The 21,929-nt window shown below is 50.6% G+C and overlaps 2 protein-coding genes across 2 annotated transcripts; one reads left to right on the top strand and one right to left on the bottom strand.

The window, feature by feature from the left end:
* Positions 1 to 918: 918 nt before the first annotated feature.
* On the bottom strand, positions 919 to 9,365 carry RAD51D (RAD51 paralog D). The gene is made up of 11 exons (XM_064729346.1): positions 9,178 to 9,365; positions 8,109 to 8,222; positions 7,390 to 7,451; positions 7,122 to 7,240; positions 6,821 to 6,902; positions 6,202 to 6,336; positions 5,190 to 5,285; positions 4,916 to 5,006; positions 4,220 to 4,290; positions 3,417 to 3,584; positions 919 to 1,877 (listed from the first exon to the last, which is right to left on the bottom strand). The coding sequence occupies exons 1-11, from the start codon at positions 9,200 to 9,202 to the stop codon at positions 1,794 to 1,796; spliced, it is 1,047 nt and encodes a 348-aa protein (XP_064585416.1). The 5' UTR covers positions 9,203 to 9,365; the 3' UTR covers positions 919 to 1,793.
* UNC45B (unc-45 myosin chaperone B) lies at positions 8,219 to 21,214 on the top strand. Its single transcript, XM_064729347.1, has 21 exons — positions 8,219 to 8,390; positions 10,887 to 10,970; positions 11,095 to 11,264; positions 11,517 to 11,553; positions 11,823 to 11,998; positions 12,583 to 12,672; positions 13,087 to 13,254; positions 13,477 to 13,645; positions 13,908 to 14,078; positions 14,908 to 15,079; positions 15,326 to 15,626; positions 15,797 to 15,891; positions 16,547 to 16,688; positions 17,111 to 17,251; positions 17,418 to 17,545; positions 17,948 to 18,014; positions 18,324 to 18,437; positions 18,520 to 18,635; positions 18,958 to 19,075; positions 19,176 to 19,331; positions 20,423 to 21,214. Exons 3-21 carry the CDS (start codon positions 11,103 to 11,105, stop codon positions 20,687 to 20,689), a joined length of 2,790 nt encoding a protein of 929 aa, XP_064585417.1. The 5' UTR covers positions 8,219 to 8,390; positions 10,887 to 10,970; positions 11,095 to 11,102; the 3' UTR covers positions 20,690 to 21,214.
* Positions 21,215 to 21,929: the final 715 nt, after the last annotated feature.

Genomic DNA, 21,929 nt, shown 5'->3' with positions numbered 1-21,929 from the left:
ATTCTCCTGCTGTCCCCACACTGTGAAACAGCCACAGTGACAGAAATTCAGCACACCCCTGTGAGCTCAAAGCACAGGGAGCAGAAAAGCTCCCACGCAAAACCCAGCCAGGCCCCAAATGTTTCCCAAAAGGGAAAAGAAACTCTCACAGCTGCAATTAGCTGGATGCCAAGGAGAGAAAATCAGGATTATGGCAATGGAAGCTGGCTTGGGCAGCTCTGAGGGAGCCCAGAGCTCACCCCATCACCTTTCCTGGCACTGTCCCTGTTGAGTCACCTCCCTGTGGCTCCCTGGTGACTGAGGGCAAGGCTGGAATTCCTCCTGGATCTCTCAGGGATCACAGGGAAGATGCACACGTGGTTGGTCTCATGCTGACTCCAATGAGGGTTCAGAGCATTTTGTTCCTCTTCTCATCCTGCTGGTGAGGGGAAGGAAACATCTGGAAAGCCCTCTTGGTTCAAATATAACCCCAGAGGTTTCTATTTGGCTTTTCCCTGCCCCACAAGAGCTTTGCTTCCCCTGCAGAACCTGAGGCAGAGAGATAAATTAGGAATTAAAATGTGTGTGCACCACCCCTTCATCCACAGCTCCAAAACAGGAGCTGGCAAGGAATTAACCAACGAGAAATTAGCTAATAAGGTAAATTTCTGCTTTTAAATTCCAGCCACATCAGCACAGTCTCCAGCAGACAGGAAAACCATCCTCTTCCTCCTCACCCCAACAACCAGGCTGCAATCCCCACAGCCAAACCTCCCCCTCCTGAGCCTGGAGAGCCCAGAAATGCAAATAAATACACAATTTAAAAAGTTTTCAGTAAGAAATATGTATTTAATGTGCCAAGCACAGCCTTAGAGGGCTCCAGCAGCTGTGCTGCTGTGTGATTAGTTTAATGAGCATGCCCTAATTAACCCCAGCCCCCAAATTCTCCATCAGCTGCCTTGAAGTGCAAACCATGGCTCAGCTCACCTGCCAAGGAGTCTCTTAAACTGAGGGCATTTGAGACATCTGGGATCAAGAGGAAACCACATCCAGCCTCCCCTCTCCTCAGGACAGGTTGCCAAGAGCACACAAGAGCAGCTGGGAAGCACTGGAGCAGGGCAAGATTATTTTAAACATCACCACATGCAATTGAGTGGGTCCTTGAGCATCCAGCTGGTGCCAGCCAGGACCCATCTGCCTGAGCTGAGCCAGATCAGAACCTCCATCAGTTATCAGCGAGCCTTTGCACAGCCCAGCTGTGCCCCACAAACACCAGCAGGTCCCCACAGGGTTCCTCTAGGGAGAAGGGAAGATCAAGCATCTCATTAAGTCCCTGCTCATCAGCAGCCCAGGCCTGCTCAACATTTTAATTAAGCTCAGAGCAGCTGTCATTAACTGAATTCCAGCTCTCAACAACCACAGCAATGTGCAACAGCTTTTTTTTTTTGTCTTTTATTTCTGAACCAAGCCCACTGTGGGCCCAAGGATGATCAGAACTCAGGAGGGCAGGGAGCCAGGGGGGAATTAAACCAGGACAGGGAGTTGTGGGGTTGTGCAGGGACAAGCAGATCCCAAACACCACCTGAGCACTCTGGGGGTGAAGACAAGCCTGCAGCAGAGCACAGGACCTGCCCTGACTGTCCAGGTCTCCAGGAACCCCACATTTCGTTTTTCCACAGGGCAGAAGAACAAGAGATTTTTCTTGTTGGTCCTTCCCAGGGCTGCAGGACTCTCTGTCAGTTTGTAAAACCTTCAGTGCTTGCCTGCTTTGGTGCAGCTCTCTTGAACCTTGTGGCATTTGCTGCTCCAGCCCATCAGAGCCCCTCTGTGGGTGTCACCAGGCTCGGGTCCAACACGTCCCCATTCCCAATGTCCAGCTCCACCTGGATCCCTGTTGGCTGCAAGGAGGAGCAGAGCAAAGCTTAATCCTCACACTGCTGTACTCTACATCACCCCATCTCCTGTCTCAGAGCCAAAAGTCCCAGTTAACCCCCACTGAGGATTTCCTGCAGCTGGTGTCCCTGTTTTAACTGGGTCTGCTGAATGCAGAGATGCAAATAGACAATGCAATTTAGCAAAGAAAGGACATTTTGCTCTGAGACATCCCCAGACACGCCAGCATTCAGCACACCCTGGATGCATCTCACTGCCTAGCACACCACCAAACCCAAATCTGTTTGGATCAAGCAGCAGAGCAGGCTCAGAGCCAGGAGGCTCAGGCAGTGCTGAGGTAGGAATGTGCCCTCTGTTGATGGAGTGACCAAATTATCCTTTGTCTCCTTAAAAAGGGAAAAAGCCCAGAAGTTTCTCTCCTCAATTAGGTAAAAAGGCACCTCATAGGACCTTGGGGATTTCACCTCAAACTAAAGGATAGCCAATTGGACAAGAGCCAAAAAATCCCACCTAAACAATTTACTAGAAAAAGAAGAGAACAAAAGGAAATAATCACCTTTGTGGGTGTTTTACCAGGAGCAAAGGGCCTCTTGCCCCTGTCTTGTGTTTTCTCTGTAAAGAGCTTTGTTATTTTGCCTTTTATTAAAACTTTTCTGTTTCCAGCACTGCCACAGAAGCCATCCTGCTGATTTTATGCCATCTGAGGTGGCTGAGCTGTCTCAGGTGTGATACAGATCTCCAAGAGCTGATAAGACCTGGCTCAAGGAGACCCCTGTATCATGCTCCCAGGCCTCAAGCTGAAGTCACCTCTGAAGGTGTCAGAGCCATTTCCACAGGACCCTCACTGCCCACACACCATCAGGAGAGTGAAACCAACACCAGCAACACAGAGACCTGGATTGGAAGTGGTGCCATGTGCCATTGACATTCTCTGAAAAAATCCCTTCACCCAGGGTTTTTCTCCTGGGAAGCTGAGAAGCCTCAGAGAAAAGGAAACAAATTCTTATCTCATTTGCCTCTCCTGTGTTGTGTTCATGTGGAATGTGTTTGGAGATTGTTTACCCACAGGTGATTGTTCCATTGGATTCTGCTGGGAGTTGTTTTCACTAATTGGCCAATCAGGGCCAAGCTGTGTTGGGGATGGATGGATGGATGGATGGATGGATGGATGGATGGATGGATGGATGGATGGATGGATGGATGGATGGATGGATGGATGGATGGATGGAGGCATGTAGGCATGGATGGATGGAGGCATGGATGGAGGATGGAGGAGGCATGGATGTGGATGGATGGATGGATGGATGGATGGATGGATGGATGGATGGATGGATGGAGGCATGGATGGATGCAGGCATGGATGGATTCATGGATGGAGGCATGGATGGATTCATGGATTCATGGATGGATTCTTGGATTCACAAATGGATGGATGGATGGATGGATGGATGGATGGATGGATGGATGGATGGATGGATGGATGGATGGATGGATGGATGGATGGATTCATGGATTCATGGACAGGTTCATGGAGGCAGCCTCACCTGCCGGGGTGACTTTGCCAGGGAAGCTGCCCGTTGTGTGCTGGATCTCTCCCAGGGCCCCTCTTTGCTCTCCAGCAGCACCCGGGTGCTGGGCACAAAACTCCAGGAGCGGCCAAGGGCTGGCTTCAGTGAGCCACTGCTGCTGTCCCTTGTCACCTGGTTGGTCACCTGCAGCACAAACATGAAGAAAAGACATTTTTGTGCAGTTCTTGTGAGCCAGTGAAGGCTTCCTGAGGATAAGGAAAGCCTGGTATCTCTCTCAAGGAAGGTACCAAGGCTATCACCATGACAAGAAGAAAGAGTGCCAGGCTCAGCTGACCACCCACCATCCTCTGGTGTGTCCTTCCCTGCTCAGACACATCAATTGTGGTCCCAGCCACCTGTCTGGTGCATTGGCCAAGAGCTGGGCAAGGCTAGAGCAGGGCCCTTGGCAGCTCCTGTGGGATGATGCAATGCCCTGCAGCTCCTGCAAGGTGACCAAGAGGTTACCCAGGAAGCTGGCCAGCCTCTTAAATGAATGGTGTTGTATCAAAAATAAACACAACCAGCCTTTCAACCTGCCTGGACTTAACTCTGCCTGGCTCAACCCAGTGAATGGCTGAGGACAGCAAGAGCAGGAGGCAGCAGGTCAGCCCAGGTCCTGCCCCATGTTTGGAACAAGAGATCTGCAGGTTGCAGAGATGTCAGGGAGCAGGGCACTGGGGGGTTCAGGCCTTTGGTTCCCTCTCCCACAGGCTCCAGAGCCTCCCCGTGGCTCCTTGCAACACTCCAGCACAGGAGGGACAAAGCACAGCAACACTCACCACCACAGCAAGGCTGAACTCCCTGGCCAGGGTCTTCAGCTCCCTGGAGAGCTGCATCATGAGGGCCAGACCTGGAGCAGGACAAAGCATTTGGCTGTCAGGGATCAGGCCCCAAAATCCACCCTGAAGCAGGATTTGCATCAGCACTGGATTCAGGGCCAGCACTTGTGTTCATGGACACCTTCACTGGACCATTCCCAATCCTTTCCTATCTTAGAAGAAGGTCAAAAATCTTACAAAAGCTTTGTCAGGAGCTCCAGACAAAGAAGGCCAGGTTGATTTAGCAGGCACAGGACCCATCTCCCCAACTCACAGCTGCATTTTCCTACAGCCCACAGCTGTTGAGGGGACCTCCTGTGACAGCACTGCTGCCACCCAGCTGTGCAAGACCCTCTGGAAGGTGTTTGAGAGGGCTCCTTGGCATTTATGGTCCTTTCTGGCACAAAGAGCCTCAGAGGAGCTGTGCAAACTGTGCCATGATGTATTTCTGACACTGTAAGAGAAGTTTTCATTTATGGCCAGAGTCCAGTGCCTCCCCTGGACAGGTTTCGGACCACTGCCATGAGTGTTCACACCAGCTGGAGTGTTTGCTGCTAACACTGCTAACACTCCCCTTTTATCCAATCCCAAGGGAAAAACTGGGAGCAGTCACATCCAGATCTGTCCTGCCCCAGCCCCATTCCAAGCACAGCTCACCCTCTGACTGCCTGCCACCCAGCAGAGGGTAAATCACAGCCGACACCGAGTCCAGCACCACCACCTTGAGAGGTCCCACGGAGCTCAGCACCTGCAAGGAGGCCCCAGGTGCAAGGTGGAGTCACAAATCCAGCAGCCCTGGAGGCTGTGAGCTGCACAGAGACTCCAACATGCCCAGGATGAGGCAATCTGGAGTCTCCTGTCAGGCACACAAGCCCTGCTGCCCTCCCTGCAGCTCTGGGGAGGGGAGAGGGGCCCCAGGGCTCGCTCCTACCTGCTGGGAGAGGCGATCCCTCAGCTCCTGCAAGGCTCTCAGCACCTCGTAGATGTTGAACACACGTTGTACCTGCACCCGCTGCAGAGCCTCCAGCTGCAGCACAAAAACAGCCTCAGTTTGCCAGGATTTATCCTGTTCCTCCTGCCCCAAGATTTATCCTATTCCTCCTGCTCCAAGATTTATCCTATTCCTCCTGCCCCACGATTTATCCTATTCCTCCTGCCCCAAGATTTGTCCTATTCCTCCTGCCCCAGGATTTATACTATTCCTCCTGCCCCACGATTTGTCCTATTCCTCCTGCCCCAGGATTTATCCTGTTCCTCCTGCCCCAGGATTTATCCCATTCCTCCTGCCCCAGGATTTATCCTATTCCTCCTGCCCCAGGATTTATCCTATTCCTCCTGCCCCAAGATTTATCCTATTCCTCCTGCCCCAGGATTTGTCCTATTCCTCCTGCCCCAGGATTTGTCCTATTCCTCCTGCCCCAGGATCTGTCCTATTCCTCCTGCCCCAGGATTTATCCTATTCCTCCTGCCCCAAGATTTATCCTATTCCTCCTGCCCCACGATTTGTCCTATTCCTCCTGCCCCAGGATTTGTCCTATTCCTCCTGCCCCAGGATTTATCCTATTCCTTCTGCCCCAGGATTTGTCCTATTCCTCCTGACCCAGCTGTCTGCACTCACACTATCCCACAGACCCTTATTCTTCCACATTTTCCTCCACCCCATTAACACCACTGCCCCTATTGCACTGATGGAAAAGCAACATGGATTGAGCTCAGGGAGCAAAGTCCTGCAAGTCCTGTAAGTCCCTCCCTTCTCCCAAAAAAAATAACAAAGAGCAGAGTCTGTTCTGAGCATGGCACCCACCAGACCATGGAAGGAAAGATTTGGACTCAAAAAAGCCCACGAGGGCAAAGACAGAGAGCTGGAGAGACAAACCATCTCTGGGGTTTCTGGCAGGCAAATGAGCAAAATGAGTTTCACAGCAAGCTCCAGGGGAACTTGCCTGCTCTTCCTCATCCTCTGTGTGGGCTTGGAGCATCTGGTAGAGGCGGGAGGCAGTGAAACCTCCCGTGGAGTCGAGAAACAGAACGTGCTGCTTGAGCCCCAGGGACACACTGGCTGCAATGCCCAGGCACACCTAGGGGACAGGGACAGGGTGTCAGCCAGCCCTCACATGTCCCTCTGTGGGACATCTTCATCCCATGTCCTCTCCCCTGTGACGGTGTTCACAGGGGTCTGAGGATGAGGGAAGAGATGAGGATCTGACTCCATGTTTCAGAAGGCTTGATTTATTATTTTATGATATACATTATATTAAAACTATACTAAAAGAATAGAAGAAAGGTTTCATCAGAAGGCTAGCTAAGAATAGAATAGCAAAGAATGATAACAAAGGTTTGTGGCTTGGCACTCTGTCTGAGCCAGCTGTGCTGTGATTGGCATTAATTAGAAACAACCAACATGGGCCAATCACAGATGCACCTGTTGCATTCCACAGCAGCAGATAATCATTGTTTACATTTTGTTCCTGAGGCCTCTCAGCTTCTCAAGAGGAAAAATCCCAAAGAAAGGATTTTCCATAAAAGATGTCTGTGACACTCCCCTGTCCCCCACCCACTCACCTGTGTCTTCCCAGTGCCCGGTGCTCCCATGAGCTCCATCACTTCCCCCGTGTACAGCCCTGAGTCCAGCAGCTGGTCCAGGCTGTGGGATGGACACAAGGTGGGATTATCCACACCCCTTCAGCCAGAATGGCAGGGGCACCAGCAGGCAGCAGCCCCCAGATATTTGTCCTCCAAGTCCCCCTCCCAAATGCACACAAGCACATGGGGATGGTTTGGAGAATGAAATTCACAGCTTGTGCTGGCAACCACAGCCTTGTGCAGCAAAGCCAGCCCCAGGCAGAGCTGGTGAGGTGCCCACCTTGGGCTGCCAGTGGGCAGGATGGCAGTGGAGCTCTTGAGCTCCTCGTAGAGGTCAGCTCCATTGGCAGGGAAGGCAGAGAACTGGGCCAGGAGCACACGTCTGACTGCGACCAGCGCCTGGGGGCAGAGGCAGGTCTGGAAACGGGATCAACAGCCCAGCTGCTGCAGAAAAGCCCCCAGACCTTCCCATGACCAAGCCCATCCTTGTCCAAACAGCTCTGAGCTCCCTGGTTAATGCACCAGGAGTTAGGAGTAGAACCTTCTACCTTGTAAGACAGGGAACACTTTTGGGCAACATCCTCCAGGTCTGACGACACAAAGTCCACCACTGCAAATAACACAAGGGACAAGAGGTTGGAAGTCAAACATGGTCAGACTGCAAACACCAGAAGACAACCAGCTTGGACAAAACCTGCACCAACAAGCAAAGTGGCTGTGCCCTCTGGGGAGCTGTGGGATTGTGCAGGGACAAGGCAGCTGATCCCAAAAAGCTGATCCTATGTCAACATTGTGAGTGGAGGAGTTTGTCCTCTGAGATTCCCCATCACTCATCACAAATTGTTTCTTGCAAAACAGAGCAGAGAGATAAGCTGATAAAAATTTTCCCTGTTTTGCTCAAGAGGTGCCCAGCACATTTTCCTTGCCCTCTAAGGGCAGGAGGTGCCCAGGGTGCAGCATTCCAAGAAGCTGGGCATTTTTCAGAGGGAAAACTGCACAAACCCTCCTGAAATACCATAAAAAAGCCAGAACTGATCAATCCTCAATGAGCCTCTGCAGGGATCTCCTACCATGTCCTTACAACCTGCTGCTCTTTGGAGAAGCCCTTACTCACAGTATCCACCCCAGAAGAACCCAGAAGAGATCCAGCAAGGAGGACACAGAAGGATATTCCACCACCACCACCCTCCCAGGATGTGGGATGGCACAGCTCAAACACACAGGGGATGATGTTCCCCAAGCCGAGCCCACGATGCCACCCTGTTACCCGTCCTGATGCCATTGTCCCTGAGAAGCTGGATCATGTCCTCAGTGAGGCCAGGGCAGAGCCCAGCCCGCAGCACCACCATCTCCACGGGGAGGGAGGGACAAGAGCAGAGACCTGCGGAGGAGATGGAGAGTGGGATTCATAGCATCATTAAGGCTGGAAAAGACATCCAAGATCATCAACTCCAACCCTCAACCCTGCACTGCCAGCTTCAACACTGAGCCACGGATGGCGCCTGCCCCCCAAGCCGGGGAGAAGCCACCCAAGCTGTGTTTGGGATGGGTGGGTAATTATTTCTTTGGGGACAAACAGCCCAAAATCCTGCACGGAGGCATCGCTGCGCTGGGGATGGGGGAGCACAGAGAGGGGGGACTCCCTCCGGGGACAAGGGGACCCTGCATGCCGAGCCACCTCCATCAGAGCCGCACTACGGTCACCCACCGCCCGGGCTCCCGCTGCCCGGCCCGCTCCCTTCCTGCTTCCTGCCGCCGGCGGAAGGGCCGGGGCCGCTGCTCTTCCCCGGCACGGCTGTCCTGACCCGCTTCGGTTCCCCTGCCCCGTCCCCACTGTCCCATCCCGCTCCGGTTCTCCATCCCCGTCCCGGCTGTCCCATCCCATTCTGGTTCCCCATCCCTGGTCCGGCTGGGCCATCCCGCTCCAGTTCCCCGTCCCCGTCCCGGCTGTCCCACCCCGCTGGGATTTCCTTTCCCCATCCCGCTCCGGTTGCCTTCCCCGGCCCGGCTGTCCCATTCCATTCCGGTTCCCTTCCCCGGTCCGGCAGTCCTGACCCACTCCAGTTCCCCATCCCCACTCCGGCTGTCCCATCCCGCTCCGGTTCCCCTTCCCCGGTCCGGCTGTTCCATCCCGCTCCGGTTCCCTATACCTGTCCCGGCTGTCTCATCCCTCTGGTGTTCCCCATCCCCGCTCCGGCTGTCCCATCCCGCTCCGGTTCCCCTTCCCCGGTCCGGCTGTTCCATCCCGCTCCGGTTCCCCATCCCCGCTCCGGCTGTCCCATCCCGCTCCTGTTCCCCATCCCGGGGATCAGCAGACCGCTAAAGTCCCTTCTCACCCAAACCATGCCGGATCTGTGACATTCCCAGGACTGGCTTTGTCCAGGCTCATCAACCCACTGGGAAATGAAGGCACACGAAGGGCTGGGGGGTTTTGCTGCCCTACAGGTGTTGGGAGCTGGGTGTCCCTCCCCGGCTGCCTTGGAGGCTTGAATTTCTCCTGGGAAAGCTACTTTTGGGGTATTTGTTGTTATTATGTTTTTCTTTCCAGCCTGAAGAGGGCTCTCGGCACTCGCTGCTGAGCCTGCCCTGCGCTCTCAGCTCTCAGCAGCAGCACCCACCGCCCTTTGATTTTGTGACTCAGTTTACCTGCAGTGCTGCCACTTGTGACAGTGCCGCTTGTAACCCTGTACTCTGGCTGACGTGAGAAGCCCACGAGTACTGATACTCCAGCCAGCTGAGCCTTGCCCAGCACCTAAAGCCATGTTGGAAGGAGTTTCTGGTGTGTTAATCCAAATGAATGCTGGAAAAGCCACTGCACTGAGCCTGTCCAAGGCAGGGATGGCATCTTGCACTTTCCACAGCTGTTGTCCTTGTACCTTGGAACTATTCTCTACAGGTATAGATTGGGAGCTGCTCTGGATGGAGCTGCCTGCAGCTGTGGTGATGATTTGCTGTGAAGGGATTTACTAATTTGGAATCACCTCTTGCCCAGAGGACCAGGCAGTGCTGCTGGTGGTGGGTGAATAAAACAGGAGCCCTGGACAGGGAAATTCTGTGCTCATTCTTGCTGTGTAAAAGCCACAAGCCACAACACAGATCACACAATTAAAGACAATTATATTTTTGCTCCTGGCAGTGTTTTGGTCAGCTCATGCTCTCCTCAGTCATTTCCCCCAGTTCTCCTCTTTGCTTTATAGCTGGGATGCTGGTAGCTACACTGGGGAAGGCAAGGCCCGTATTTGAGGGGAGATAAATCAAAAAGCAGAATTCCTGATTGTGACTGCTGGGTTGAAAGGCTCAATTCTCTTGGAGCTCAGTGCTGCTCTGTCTCCTGGTGCCACTCATCTCACCACTTCCAGTATGTTCCAGTTAGCCCCTGTCAGTGTGTTGCTGAATGACCACGTGTGGGGTGGGTGGCAGCTCCAGACTGGGGTGGGATTTCAGTGGGATGGGCTCCCAAAGGCCCTGCCAGGAGGAGGAGGCAGCGCTGGGTGTCAGTCAGCTTCTTATCCCAGGGAGTTCTGGAAGGTGCTGGGCACTGCTGCAGCTGCTGGCCTGGGGCCACTTGTCCCCGAGGCTCAGCTGTCTCATGCTTCCCTAAATAGAAAGGGAAAAGGGTCTGAGCACTGTGACAGGGGTCAGCCATCCCAGCCGTGGGCTTTTTTGGCATGAACCTCCCCCTTGCTGCTCCCCACAGCCTCTGCAGCCCTGCAGGCAGAGGGGAGCTGGGATTTGCCCTGCCAGGTGGGAGAGGATTCCCCCTTGCTGCAGAGGGTGCTGCCTGCCTGCAGCCAGGTGCCCCCCGAGCTGGCCCTGGCTCCCAGCCCTCCCCAGGCGTATAAAGCACGAGGGGACTAGGAGGGGACAGGCTGTGGTGACAGGTGACACTGACAGGCAGCAGGAGCTGCCAGGTCCTGCCCAAACTTGGAGTGGGAAGTGAGCTCTTTCCTGAGCCACACGGGCTCTCCGTAGTGCTGGCAGATTTCTTTCTTTTTTGTTTTAGTTTTTCTTTTCTTTTTCTTTTTTTTTTTTTTTTACTCCTAAGGATCTACATTGGTGGGAAAATCTCCTAAGAAGTCACAGCCTTGAAGAGCAATTTACATCATCATTTTCAAAACTCTTCGTCCTGGTAAGCTGCTTTTATTAATGTGTGTTAATTACATGTCAGTCTCATGGTGGAACTCAGCTTGGGGGAGTAAGCAGGCGACACAGGCAGTTGAAAATGGGCCACAAATTGACGTTTTTCCTTCAAGCTCTCCAGATGGAGGATCCCATTCAGCTGAAAGAGGAGGGGAATAAATATTTTCAGGCCAGTGACTACGAGAAAGCCCTTCAAAGCTACACTCAAGCCATAAAGCTCAACAAGGACAAGGCGCTGCAGGCGGTGCTGTACAGGAACAGGGCAGCCTGTTTCCTCAAAAAGGTGAGAGCAGCTCCCCTCACCTGGGCAGTGCTCAAGGGGAGAGGAGCAGGAGGGCAGCCAAGGGCACTCACTCGCTGTGGACTGGGTGGTTTGTCCATTTATTGAATAGGGTGAAATGAAATGTTCTTGTGCTGGAGCTTCACTGGGGCATCCCCCTGGGAAATGGGAGCAGAGAGGTCCCAATGTCCATCAACAATGGGGATTTGCCCTGCTATTCCATGGCTAAGAAATCTCTGCTTTCTGGTTTAACAGGAGGAATATGCCAAGGCAGCCTCGGATGCATCTAGAGGTAAGCAGGGGGCTGTTATGAGGAGAGCTGGATACACTTGCTCAGCCTGCTCTCACATCTGTGGCCTTATTCCTTGATGTCCACTAACACCCAAGTGCTGAGGCCACAAGGGAATTCCTGAAAGTTCAAGTGATGTTCTAATTTGATGTGCTGGTCCAATCAGTGTTAATCAAGCACTGCTTGATGCTCATAACAAAGCAAATCACAGTTTGCACAGACCAATTCCAACAGCAAGCTCTGATGCCTGGTGTTTTGGATCCCTTTCCCAGCCATTGACATCAATGCTTCAGATATCAAAGCCTTGTACCGGCGCAGCCAAGCCCTGGAGAAACTGGGCAAGTTAGACCAAGCATTCAAAGATGCTCAGAAATGTGCAACCCTCGAACCCCGCAACAAAAACTTCCAGGAGACCCTGAGGAGACTGGGGGCCAACATCCAGGAGAAGGTAAATGCCAGGGGAACAGTGCTGGATTCACAGACCAGGGGTGGGAAATCCTTGGTCTGGGTTGCATCAATGGTTTGTTGGTCATACTGGAAATTTGTGGCAATATAGGGGGATAAGTAGGCTCCATTGACTGGAAGTTCATACTTGAGGTGTGTAAATCTGAGGGTTGGGTTGAATGGTTTAATTAAAAAGTGTGGCAGCTCCCTCCTGAGGCTGGCCTGGTCCTGAGTGTCTTGGAAAGGTCTTGGCAAGGGTCTGGATAAGCTTTGGGCTGGGTCTGGCACCTGCCACATTGCTACAGTTACCTTTGCAGGGGTTCTATGAGGAAATCCTTGCACCACTACACTACTGTGAAGTCTCAGAAATCAAGGTTTAGGGCTGGCTCTGCCTGTGCCCATGAGATTGGTAATGGATGCTGAGTGCTGAGAAATTCTATCTCCTGTTATTCAGCTTAAATTGCGCATTAAATTAAGCACTAAATCTTTGCCTGTGGTTTGAGGGGAGGGAGCATTCTTGAAGTGAAAAAGGAAAGCTGCTCCTCGATTTTCTCCTCCTGATGCTCTGTGCTCTCCCTCTTGGCACAGCTGCGCATTCAGTTCTCCACGGACTCGAGGGTGCAGAAGATGTTTGAGATCCTGCTGGATGAGAACAGCGACAAAGAGAAGCGAGAAAAGGTGAGAACTGCCCTGGACTTGGCAAAATGGCTGTTTGATGTCAGAGGCTGCTGCAGGGAGCAGAGCCCTGCGTCCCCTTCCCCACCTCCCCTGGATGGAGGATGAGGGAAGGAGCTGGAAGGTGAACTGCACTCAGAGAGAAGGAAGGTAGCCCAGCCTCCCAAAATACCAAAGGTGGGGTCATTCTGGACTTCTGCTGAGGTCCTGCCACCCTCCAGATGTTCCTTCCAAGCAGTGACCCACTCTTCTTGGGCAGGGCAGAGCTGATCCCTAAATGCACCTGGATCAAGTCTCTGGTGGGGTCTGAGCTGATCTGCTGCATCTGTCAGGAGCTGGTTCCCACCAGGATCTCCCAGAGATGTTCTGGAGGCTGGGCTGTGCCACTGACCCCTGGTTCTTCTGCCTCCCACCTAGGCTGCAAACAACCTCATAGTCCTGGGGCGGGAGGAAGCAGGTGCTGAGAGGATTTTCCAGAATAATGGAGTCAACTTGCTGCTGCAGCTGATAGAAACCAAAAACCCTGAGCTGATCCTGGCAGCCGTGAGGACACTTTCAGGAATGTGCACAGGACATAAGGCTCGGGTAAGCACAGGGTGCTTGGACCTTCACTGCTTTTGCATCTGGGGAGGGGAAAATTGAAATAGTTTGTGTTGTTTGTGAGCAGTAGGAAAAGATTAAAACTCTGACTTGTAGTGAGTCAGGATTCACTGAGGAAAATAATTTCTTTGTCCTAGCTGAGCCTAGAGGACACAGGGAGGAAAGGCCTTTGCTAACACTGTCCTGCTCTCTCCTTCCTGGGGCCAGGCCACTGCCATTCTCCATTACCTGGGCATCGACAGCATCTGCATGTGGATGTCGGTGGACAATGAAGAAATCTCCCTGGCTGTCTGCAACCTCCTGCAGACCATCACCGACTGCCTGATGGGCCAGGGGAAGGAAGAGCACCACGGCAAGGAGGAGGCTCTAGTGCTAGGTAAACACATCACCTGCTCTTCATTCCCTCTGGGCCCAGCAGGGAGGGCCCTGCTCCTGGGATTCCACCTTATTCCTTGCTGAAGTGGGGACTTTACCCTTCAGCTGTACAGGGGGACAACTTGCACACAGCTCTGATCCTCATGGGCAGCTTAAATACTTCTGTTCCGGCCACACAATGGCTTTGAATGGTTTTGACTGAGCTCACCTGCCTGCAGAGGTAACTTCTTGTAACTGGCTGCTACTGTTTTGCTTCATTGTAGACACTAAGAAGGATTTAAGGATGATCACAATGCGTTTGCTGGATATGCTGGTCAGTAAAAAAGTGTCTGGGCAAGGGCGAGACCGAGCCCTCAACCTCCTCAACAAGAACATACCAAGGAAGGACCTGAAAGACCATGACAACAGCAGGAGCATCTTTGTCATCGACAATGGTGAGTCCTTGCCCTCCATCCTGTTCTGATTTCGGAGATGTGGAGCTGTGTGTTCTTGCCTGAATACCTGGAGAACTTCCTATAAAATAAATCCTCTCTGGCTTTTTTTGGTGCATGCAAGCCTGGAGCAAAGTTAGACTTATTAGCAGGGAACAGTACTAAGAGAAAATCAACTGTGTATGAGAACAAGAATTTTTGAGTTTCTGAAGGACTGCCTAATATCTCTGGTTAGTGTCTCCAATGTATTTGCTAATGTTAGGAGGATTTGGCTTGGATAAATTGTCTGCTTTAGACAGGATGAGATAAGCATCTGCTGAGCTTGGTGGGCCCATAAACTGATAATTCTATAACTGGATGAGGGTGAGGAAAATGTGTGCTGTGTGTTTTTATAGTAATTCCCATGCATGTGTGTGTTACCATTTTGATGGAAGTTATTTAATAATAATTCAGCAAAAGGAGAGTTAAGCCATGCAAAATCACTTGAAAGTGGCTGGGTTTTCCTCAGTCAGAGCCTCCAGCCTTGGAGGTCAGTAGGTTTAATGTCTCCTGACAAAAATAACAGATCCAGTCAGGGGCCTAATGCAGTTCTGCTTATCTCACTCTGAGAACTGGAAAAAAGCCTGATGCTGCAAACCTGTAATCTCACCAGCAGAAGCTCCTCCCCATTAAATATGAGTGTCTTTTTTGCTTAGAACTTATGTGATTAGGCTGGAAAATAATTGAAAACCATCCAAACTCGCTATTCCACAGCAAGAAAGTAACAAATGGTATCTTGAATTTTACACAGAGCCTCTCCTCTCTGACAGCCATATCATTCTATCGTTTCCAGGCTTAAAAAAGATACTGAAAGTGGTGGGCCAGATTCCTGAGATGCCTGACTGCCTGCCACTGACAGAGAACACCCAGCTGACTGCCTCTGTCCTCCTAAATAAGCTCTACGATGACCTGCGCTGCGACCCGGAGCGGGACAACTACCGGCTCATCTGCGAGGAGTACATCAAGTGAGTCGGGCTGAGCTGGCCCAGAGGGCAGGAGCAGGGCTTCCTGAGGGTGAGATCAGGCACTTGAAGTCTGCTTGTGTTCAAAATTGGGGTTTTGGGAGATTATGACTTGCTTGGGATCCTGCTGCATCACAGCTTTGCAGGAATTTGCACGCCCAAATATCCAACATGATTCAGCAGCATGGCTGAGGGAGAACATCCACTCCCCGCTACTGTTCTACTCCCTACTCCCTCTATCCCATGCAGGAGCAAAATCGACCCACAAGACATGGATAAGACACTCCACGCTGTCCAGATTGTGTCAGGTGTTCTGCAAGGCCCCTTTGACTTGGGCAACAAGCTGCTTGGCATGAAGGGAGTGATGGAGATGATGGTTGCCCTGTGTGGCTCCGAGAGGGAGATTGACCAGCTGGTGGCTGTGGAAGCTCTCATCCACGCTTCCACCAAGCTGAGCCGAGCCACCTTCATCATCACCAATGGGGTGACACTCCTGAAGGAGATCTACAAGAAGACCAAGAATGAGAAGATCAAAATCCGAGCTCTGGTGGTGAGGATGCAGCCCTGCCTCTATTGCCTGCCACACTCAGCAGCTTAGTCCCAGATTTGGGAGAGGAGGGAGGTTTTGGGGATGAGAGATGGGCTTAGGCTGTTTTAGGGCAGTAACACAAGAGGATAAATGAGCCTTTCTCACTGGTACATCCTTTTTGTCCTCCTCAGGGTCTCTGCAAGCTGGGCTCAGCAGGCGGCACGGACTATGGCCTGCGGCAGTTTGCTGAGGGCTCCACTGAGAAGTTAGCCAAGCAGTGCCGAAAGTGAGTGACTTCCCTTCTTCCTTCAGTTATTCCAATCTTTGCAAAGCACAATATGTTCCTCTCCCACGAGATCCTGCCCACACATTGCCTTCATTTCCTGTGCTGCCTGCTGACAGTGCCCCCAGAGCCATTGGGCTCCTCTGTGCCTGAAGCAGCCATGTGCCCCTCCTGCCTCAATACCCAGAGGAGCCTTCTCCTTCCCTCCCTCACTGCCCATGGGACACACCAGACCTGGTGCCTCCCTCTTTGCCAGAGTGGCACAGCCTGATTAATGCTTACTTTGAACATGCACAAGTCCCCTCTGAAGGTGAATTTGCCAGGTGGAGTAAGCAAGGAGGTGGGATCAAGTCAGGAAATGACTGAATGGGTGGTCATTCCTGCAGGCATCTCGTGTTTCATGGGATGGAAAAGGCAAAGCAGAGCTGAGTAGCTATCCTGGTCTGTCATTCCCTGCAGCATTTACATCCCACAAGTTGGGCCATGGGGAGGAAGTTCATGTCTCAAGGGGAAGCATCCCCAGTCTGAGGAGCTGCAGCAGAACCTGAGGACATATTTGGGTTGAATCAGTCTCAATATCTGTTTTTCCTCCCTCTTTTTCCAGATGAGTTAGTTCTGGCTCCCAAGATAGAAATGTGAGTGTTTTTCTCTCTTGCAGGTGGTTGTGCAACACCAGCATCGATGCCCGCACCAGGAAATGGGCTGTGGAAGGGCTCTCCTACCTCACCCTCGATGCAGATGTGAAAGATGACTTTGTTGAAGATGAGCCAGCCCTGAAAGCTATGTTTGAATTAGCCAAGGTCCATCTCCTTTCCTTGTTCCCTCATTCCTCTGATAGCACCAAGTTCTCCCAGCTCTCCAGCCCTACACTGTGCCCCAGTCAGAAGGAGCTGGCACTCCAACCCCTCACCTCTGGTTCAGCAGAACTTCAGTTCTGCCTGTGCCTCAGAGACATCTCAGGGCACCATCCTGCTCTTTTCCCTGGGCTGAGGGATGTTGCTCCTTCCTTCACTGTCAGCAAATGCATGAAAACCAAAGGCACCAAGGTGTTGACAGCACCTGATGATGTCCAACACCTTGTTTGACCATGAAAACTTTCATGGGCTATGAAACTGGGGATAAGAACATTTCCACTAGTGAAAACACCATCCTGGCAGTCCACAGGGACCTGTTTCCCTGCTGTGCCCTCCTCACCCTCACACAAATTTATTTTCCTCTGCAGGCAAGTGACAAAACAATCTTGTATTCTGTGGCTTCTGCACTGGTGAACTGTACCAACAGCTATGATACCAAGGAGCTGGTCCCAGAGCTGGTGCAGCTGGCAAAATTCTCCAAGCAGCACGTGCCCGAGGAGCATCCAAAGGTGGGTTGTGTCCAGCTGGAGATGCTGTTCAGAAAGACTTTCTTTGGTGTATCCATTGTCACAGACTTCAGGGCTCCTGCCTCCAGACTGAAGTTGTTTGTTGGGTGGCTGGATGGCAGAATGGCAGCTGCCAAGGGCTAATCCTTTCCCAATGTTTCCTCCTCAGGACAAGAAGGATTTTGTGGTGAAGCGGGTGAAGCGGTTGCTGAAGGCTGGGGTTGTCTCTGCCTTGGCCTGCATGGTGAAAGCTGACAGTGCCATTTTGACTGACCAGAGCAAGGAGCTCATTGCCAGGTGCCTTCACTGCAGTGCTGGGAGCTGGGAGTGCTGGGCAGCCCTGTGCCATGGGGATGGACACCTGGGCTGGGGCATTCTGCCTGTGGGGGAGGAAAGATTTAAAACCAAAGTTTTTGTTCAGAGGTGTCATAAAAATTCATGTTCAAGCTGCCTTGCTGGAATGCATTTTTGAGTTCTCTGTATTGGTTCTGGCTGGAATAGAGTTTATTTTACAGACCTGAAAATTTCTTGCCCTGCCATTTGTTTTTTCCTCATAGAGTGCTGTGTGCATGGGGTTAAGCACCTGGAATTTACCTGGTGGCTCTGGCACTCCTGCAAAACCTCAGCCCCGTTCCATGAGGGCTGTTGGCTGCTGCTGTCCCCCATGGCTGCCTCACTGAGTGTTCTGTGCCCCTGCAGGGTGTTCCTTGCCTTGTGTGAAGACCCCAAGGACCGTGGGACCATTGTTGCTCAAGGTGGTGGGAAGGTGATTACTTTCATGTTCACAGTTCCTGATGTGCTGTTAATGCCTGCTGGGAGCCTGGGTGTGTCTCCAGTGAGGGACAGTGACAGAAGAGCACAAGTTGTCCCCCCAAGGGCCATACTGACACTGCAGTCCCATCTCTGCAAGGCTCCAAAGAAGTGATGTTCTTGGAGTGATGCTTGTGGTGCCTGTTTGAGAACAAAAGCAAGGCATCAGAGAGGGCTATGGGATATTTTTAACTTGGTTTACTCTGTTAAGGCAGTCTTGTAAATCTTCTTAGAACTCTGAATGGTTTTTCCTGTGTGTCTCCAGGCCCTGATACCTCTGGCTGTGGAAGGCACAGATGTTGGCAAGATAAAGGCTTCTCATGCTCTGGCAAAAATTGCAGCTATCTCCAATCCAGACATTGCATTCCCGGGAGAGAGGGTAAGCTTAAAAATAATAAAATCAAAAGCATTGATACTTCCTTTAGCAAATTAAAATTGCTAATGCAGGCTTTCTCTTCCAGGTGTATGAGGTGGTGAGGCCCCTTGTCAGCCTGCTGAACACAGAGAGAGATGGCCTCCAGAACTACGAGGCTCTGTTAGGTCTCACAAACTTTTCAGGAAGAAGTGATAAACTCAGGTGAGCTTTACTGCTTTTTAACCTTCCTCCTTCCCCAGGAGTGAATGTTACTTGCTGGACTATGAAGACTGGTCAGTTTAAGCTAACTTTGGCAGAGCTACAAAGGTCTCAGAGCTAAAAGATTGATGAAATAGGAAAAGAGAGTGGCTTATTTTCCTCTAGAAACAGCAAAGACATGAATTTCATCTGCATTAGACAGGGAATGAACCACATCATGAGCTCCAGACACTGATTTGTTTCAAGGCCTTCCCTGCAGTTAATATTTGATAAGTTGGTTACTGCTTGACCTATAATGTGGGGTTTTTACTGCTCTTTGCCACAGGTTGAAGATAATCAAAGAGAAGGCCCTGCCAGATATTGAAAACTACATGTTTGAGAACCATGACCAACTCCGACAGGCAGCCACTGAGTGCATGTGCAACTTGGTGGTCAACAAGGAGGTAAAATCCCCCCTGGGCATGTCCAAGCTGACTGCATGCCCCTGCCCTGTGAGGAGCTGTCCCTAACTGTGCTACTTCTGGGTATCTCTGTGGTTTTTAGGTTCAGGAGCGGTTTGTGGCTGATGGCAATGACCGGCTGAAGTTGGTGGTGTTGCTGTGTGGTGAGGATGATGAGAAGGTTCAGGTTGCAGCAGCAGGAGCCCTGGCCATGCTGACAGCAGCACAAAAGAAACTCTGCTCGAAGATGACTCAAGTGGTGAGGACACAGCTCTGGTTGTGGGCAGTGTGTGGGATGTACCCTGCAAGGGTCCTGGCTCAGATTTTAAGTCTCTCCAAAGGAATATGTAGTTTACTAGTTCAGTACTGAGGAACCTAGAGAAGCTGGGACCTGGGTGTGCATGCTTTGGTAAATAACCTGAAATCCAAACCTTGTTCCACCCAGAAATGAGAAGAGCTTGATTGATAGCCTGCTGAGCTTTAGAGATCCCAAAGGATGTCCCTTCCCTGCACAGATCTGTAGGCCCTGAGAACCCAGAGCCTGCATGGCTGAGGGTCTGAAGAGCTGTGGTTGAGAACTCCTGAACCCTACTTTGTTGCACACATGATTGGACTCTGGAGCTCATTAAGATAAAATTATTAATCAAGCCAACAGAGAAGCTCGAGAAGGTTGGGGTGGGGAAGTGGCTTGGTCATCTCAGCTGTGTCAAGACTCTGGTCAGATTTTTTTCACAGAGATTATGCAGCAAATTGAATATGAAACATATTCCATGTTGTCCCAGTGTTGCAGACACATTTTATGAAAAATCCTTTCCTTAGGATTTTTTCTCCTGAGAAGCTGAGAGGCCTCAGGAACAAAATGTAAACAATGATTATCTGCTGCTGTGGAATGCAACAGGTGCATCAGTGATTGGTCTCATGTGATTGTTTCTAATTAATGGCCAATCACAGCCCAGCTGGCTCAGACTCTCTGAGACACAAGCCTTTGTTATCATTCCTTCTTTTTCTATTCTTAGCCAGTCTTCTGATGAAATACTTTCTTCTATTCTTTTAGTATAGTTTTAATGTAATATATATCATAAAATACTAAATCAAGCCTTCTGAAACATGGAGTCAGACCCTCGTCTCTTCCCTCATCCTAAGACCCCTGTGAACACCATCACAGTCCCAGTGCTGTGGAAGATTCTGAGTTAGGAGTAAGAAAAATTGGGTTAAAATGTTTGGAGTCAGGTTTCCTTAGTTAAAAATACCATAAGTGACATGAGTACTGCCCTTCCTTCTGCTGAAGGAAGCCAAAGTCATGTTCTTGGTTGAGATATTCAGTACTAATGATCTCCCTTTCCCTTGCAGACCACCCAGTGGCTTGAAATCCTGCAGAGGCTCTGCTTGCATGACAACATGGAGGTCCAGCACCGAGGGCTGGTCATTGCCTTCAACTTGATCAGCTCTGACAAAGAGCTGGCCAAGAAGCTGGTGGAGTCAGAGCTCCTGGAGATCCTGACCTACGTGGGGAAGCAGGAGGATCACCCCAAGAAGCAGCACGTCATAAACGTGGCACGCGATTGCCTCACCAAGTGCATGGATTACGAGCTGATCAAACCTCTCTCTCAGGCGTGAGGGAATGAAAAGCACCAAAAAAAGGCTGAGTGTGGGGGAAAAAATGGAGAAATATGGAAAAGTGAGAGCCATGAGGAGAATCTGGTGCCATTGTCAAGGCACTGAATAGTTTGGGGACAGCGTTGGAGGATCATAATGTGTATGAGGAAAAGGAGGGAATTTGCCTGGGGAATTTGGGATGTGTCCATCTGAGTAATTCCCAGATGGTGTAAATCCTTTCTCTGCCCCCATTCAGCTGATAATGATGAAAGCTTCAGCTCTAAAAGAGTTGGTTGTGTTGGAGACATGTCGGGAGGCTGCTGGAAGGAAACTCAACAAAGCTGAAATTGGTTCTGCCACCACCTCCAGCTCCTGGTACTTCTGGAATTCCCAGCAATGGTGGAACAGGGAGGGTTAAGTGCCTTCTATTCTGTAATCAGAAAATAGCATTTTAGCTGTGTGCTTCTTTGTTCATTTATTGGAAGATGTGTGCCAAAGTGTGAGGATGGTGGGTGAACTCTTAATAAATTAACTGCTTTGTTCCATGTGGAATTCCTGTTCGGATTTTATTAAGCTAAAGGAGAATTTAAGGCAAGTCTTGCACCACATCTGGAAAAATGGAGTAATTGGTAACACAGATTGAATTTTCACTCCTTGTAAACTCCCAAATGTAGCAGAGTCACAAAGGTGTCACAGCAAGGCACAGGGAATGTTGAAAATATCCTATTTATGAAAAAAACAGAATGAAAAGCAATCCACTAGTCATCATTACATTAAACTTCATTACAAAAATATTTTCATTCAAGCACAGATTCTTAACGCAGGCTGTGGACAACACAAAAATCACAGACTGTTGTTTTAGTTCCTGGGGAAAAGTCCCTAAACATGTAATAAATATAATTTTGCTCAATAATTATTTAAATATTAATTCAAACACATTAAAATATTTCTGATCATACTAAATATAAGTGATGTTCACAATAGGCATGATGAAATGTTGAGGTTTTGGGTTATGAAAGGAACCCTGAGGGTAGTCTTTTCTTGCATGTTAAAGAAAAAAAAATAAATGAAAGTGTCTCTAGTGTTCTGAATTTGGAAAAGATTGAAAATTTTAAGCTAATGGGTTTGATAAGCTAAAGTATATTTATTTGGGGAGTGATTCCAGATGTATTTAATGAATGTAATCAGGTTCAGTTTAATCACTGGTGCTTTATAATAATAGCTGTGGGATATCAGGCTGTTCTTCCAAACCAAAGAAGCC

The sequence above is a fragment of the Zonotrichia leucophrys genome, chromosome 19, assembly GCF_028769735.1.
Source record: "Zonotrichia leucophrys gambelii isolate GWCS_2022_RI chromosome 19, RI_Zleu_2.0, whole genome shotgun sequence".
Classification (NCBI taxonomy): Eukaryota; Metazoa; Chordata; class Aves; order Passeriformes; family Passerellidae; genus Zonotrichia; species Zonotrichia leucophrys.
The sequence above is the reverse complement of the archived record's forward strand: the minus strand, read 5'-3'. Positions and strand labels throughout refer to the sequence as shown.

Coding starts and splice junctions, on each gene's coding strand:
- RAD51D (XM_064729346.1), bottom strand. CDS start 9,202: ATGTCACAGATCCGGCATGGTTTGG. Junction 7,241..7,389: donor AGTGTTCCCTGTCTTACAAG/GTAGAAGGTTCT, acceptor CTCTGCCCCCAG/GCGCTGGTCGCAGTCAGACG. Junction 3,585..4,219: donor AGTTCAGCCTTGCTGTGGTG/GTGAGTGTTGCT, acceptor TTTGTGCTGCAG/GTGACCAACCAGGTGACAAG.
- UNC45B (XM_064729347.1), top strand. CDS start 11,103: ATGGAGGATCCCATTCAGCTGAAAGAGGAGGGGAATAAATATTTTCAG. Junction 14,079..14,907: donor CATCTTTGTCATCGACAATG/GTGAGTCCTTGC, acceptor TATCGTTTCCAG/GCTTAAAAAAGATACTGAAA. Junction 19,332..20,422: donor GCTCGAAGATGACTCAAGTG/GTGAGGACACAG, acceptor TTTCCCTTGCAG/ACCACCCAGTGGCTTGAAAT.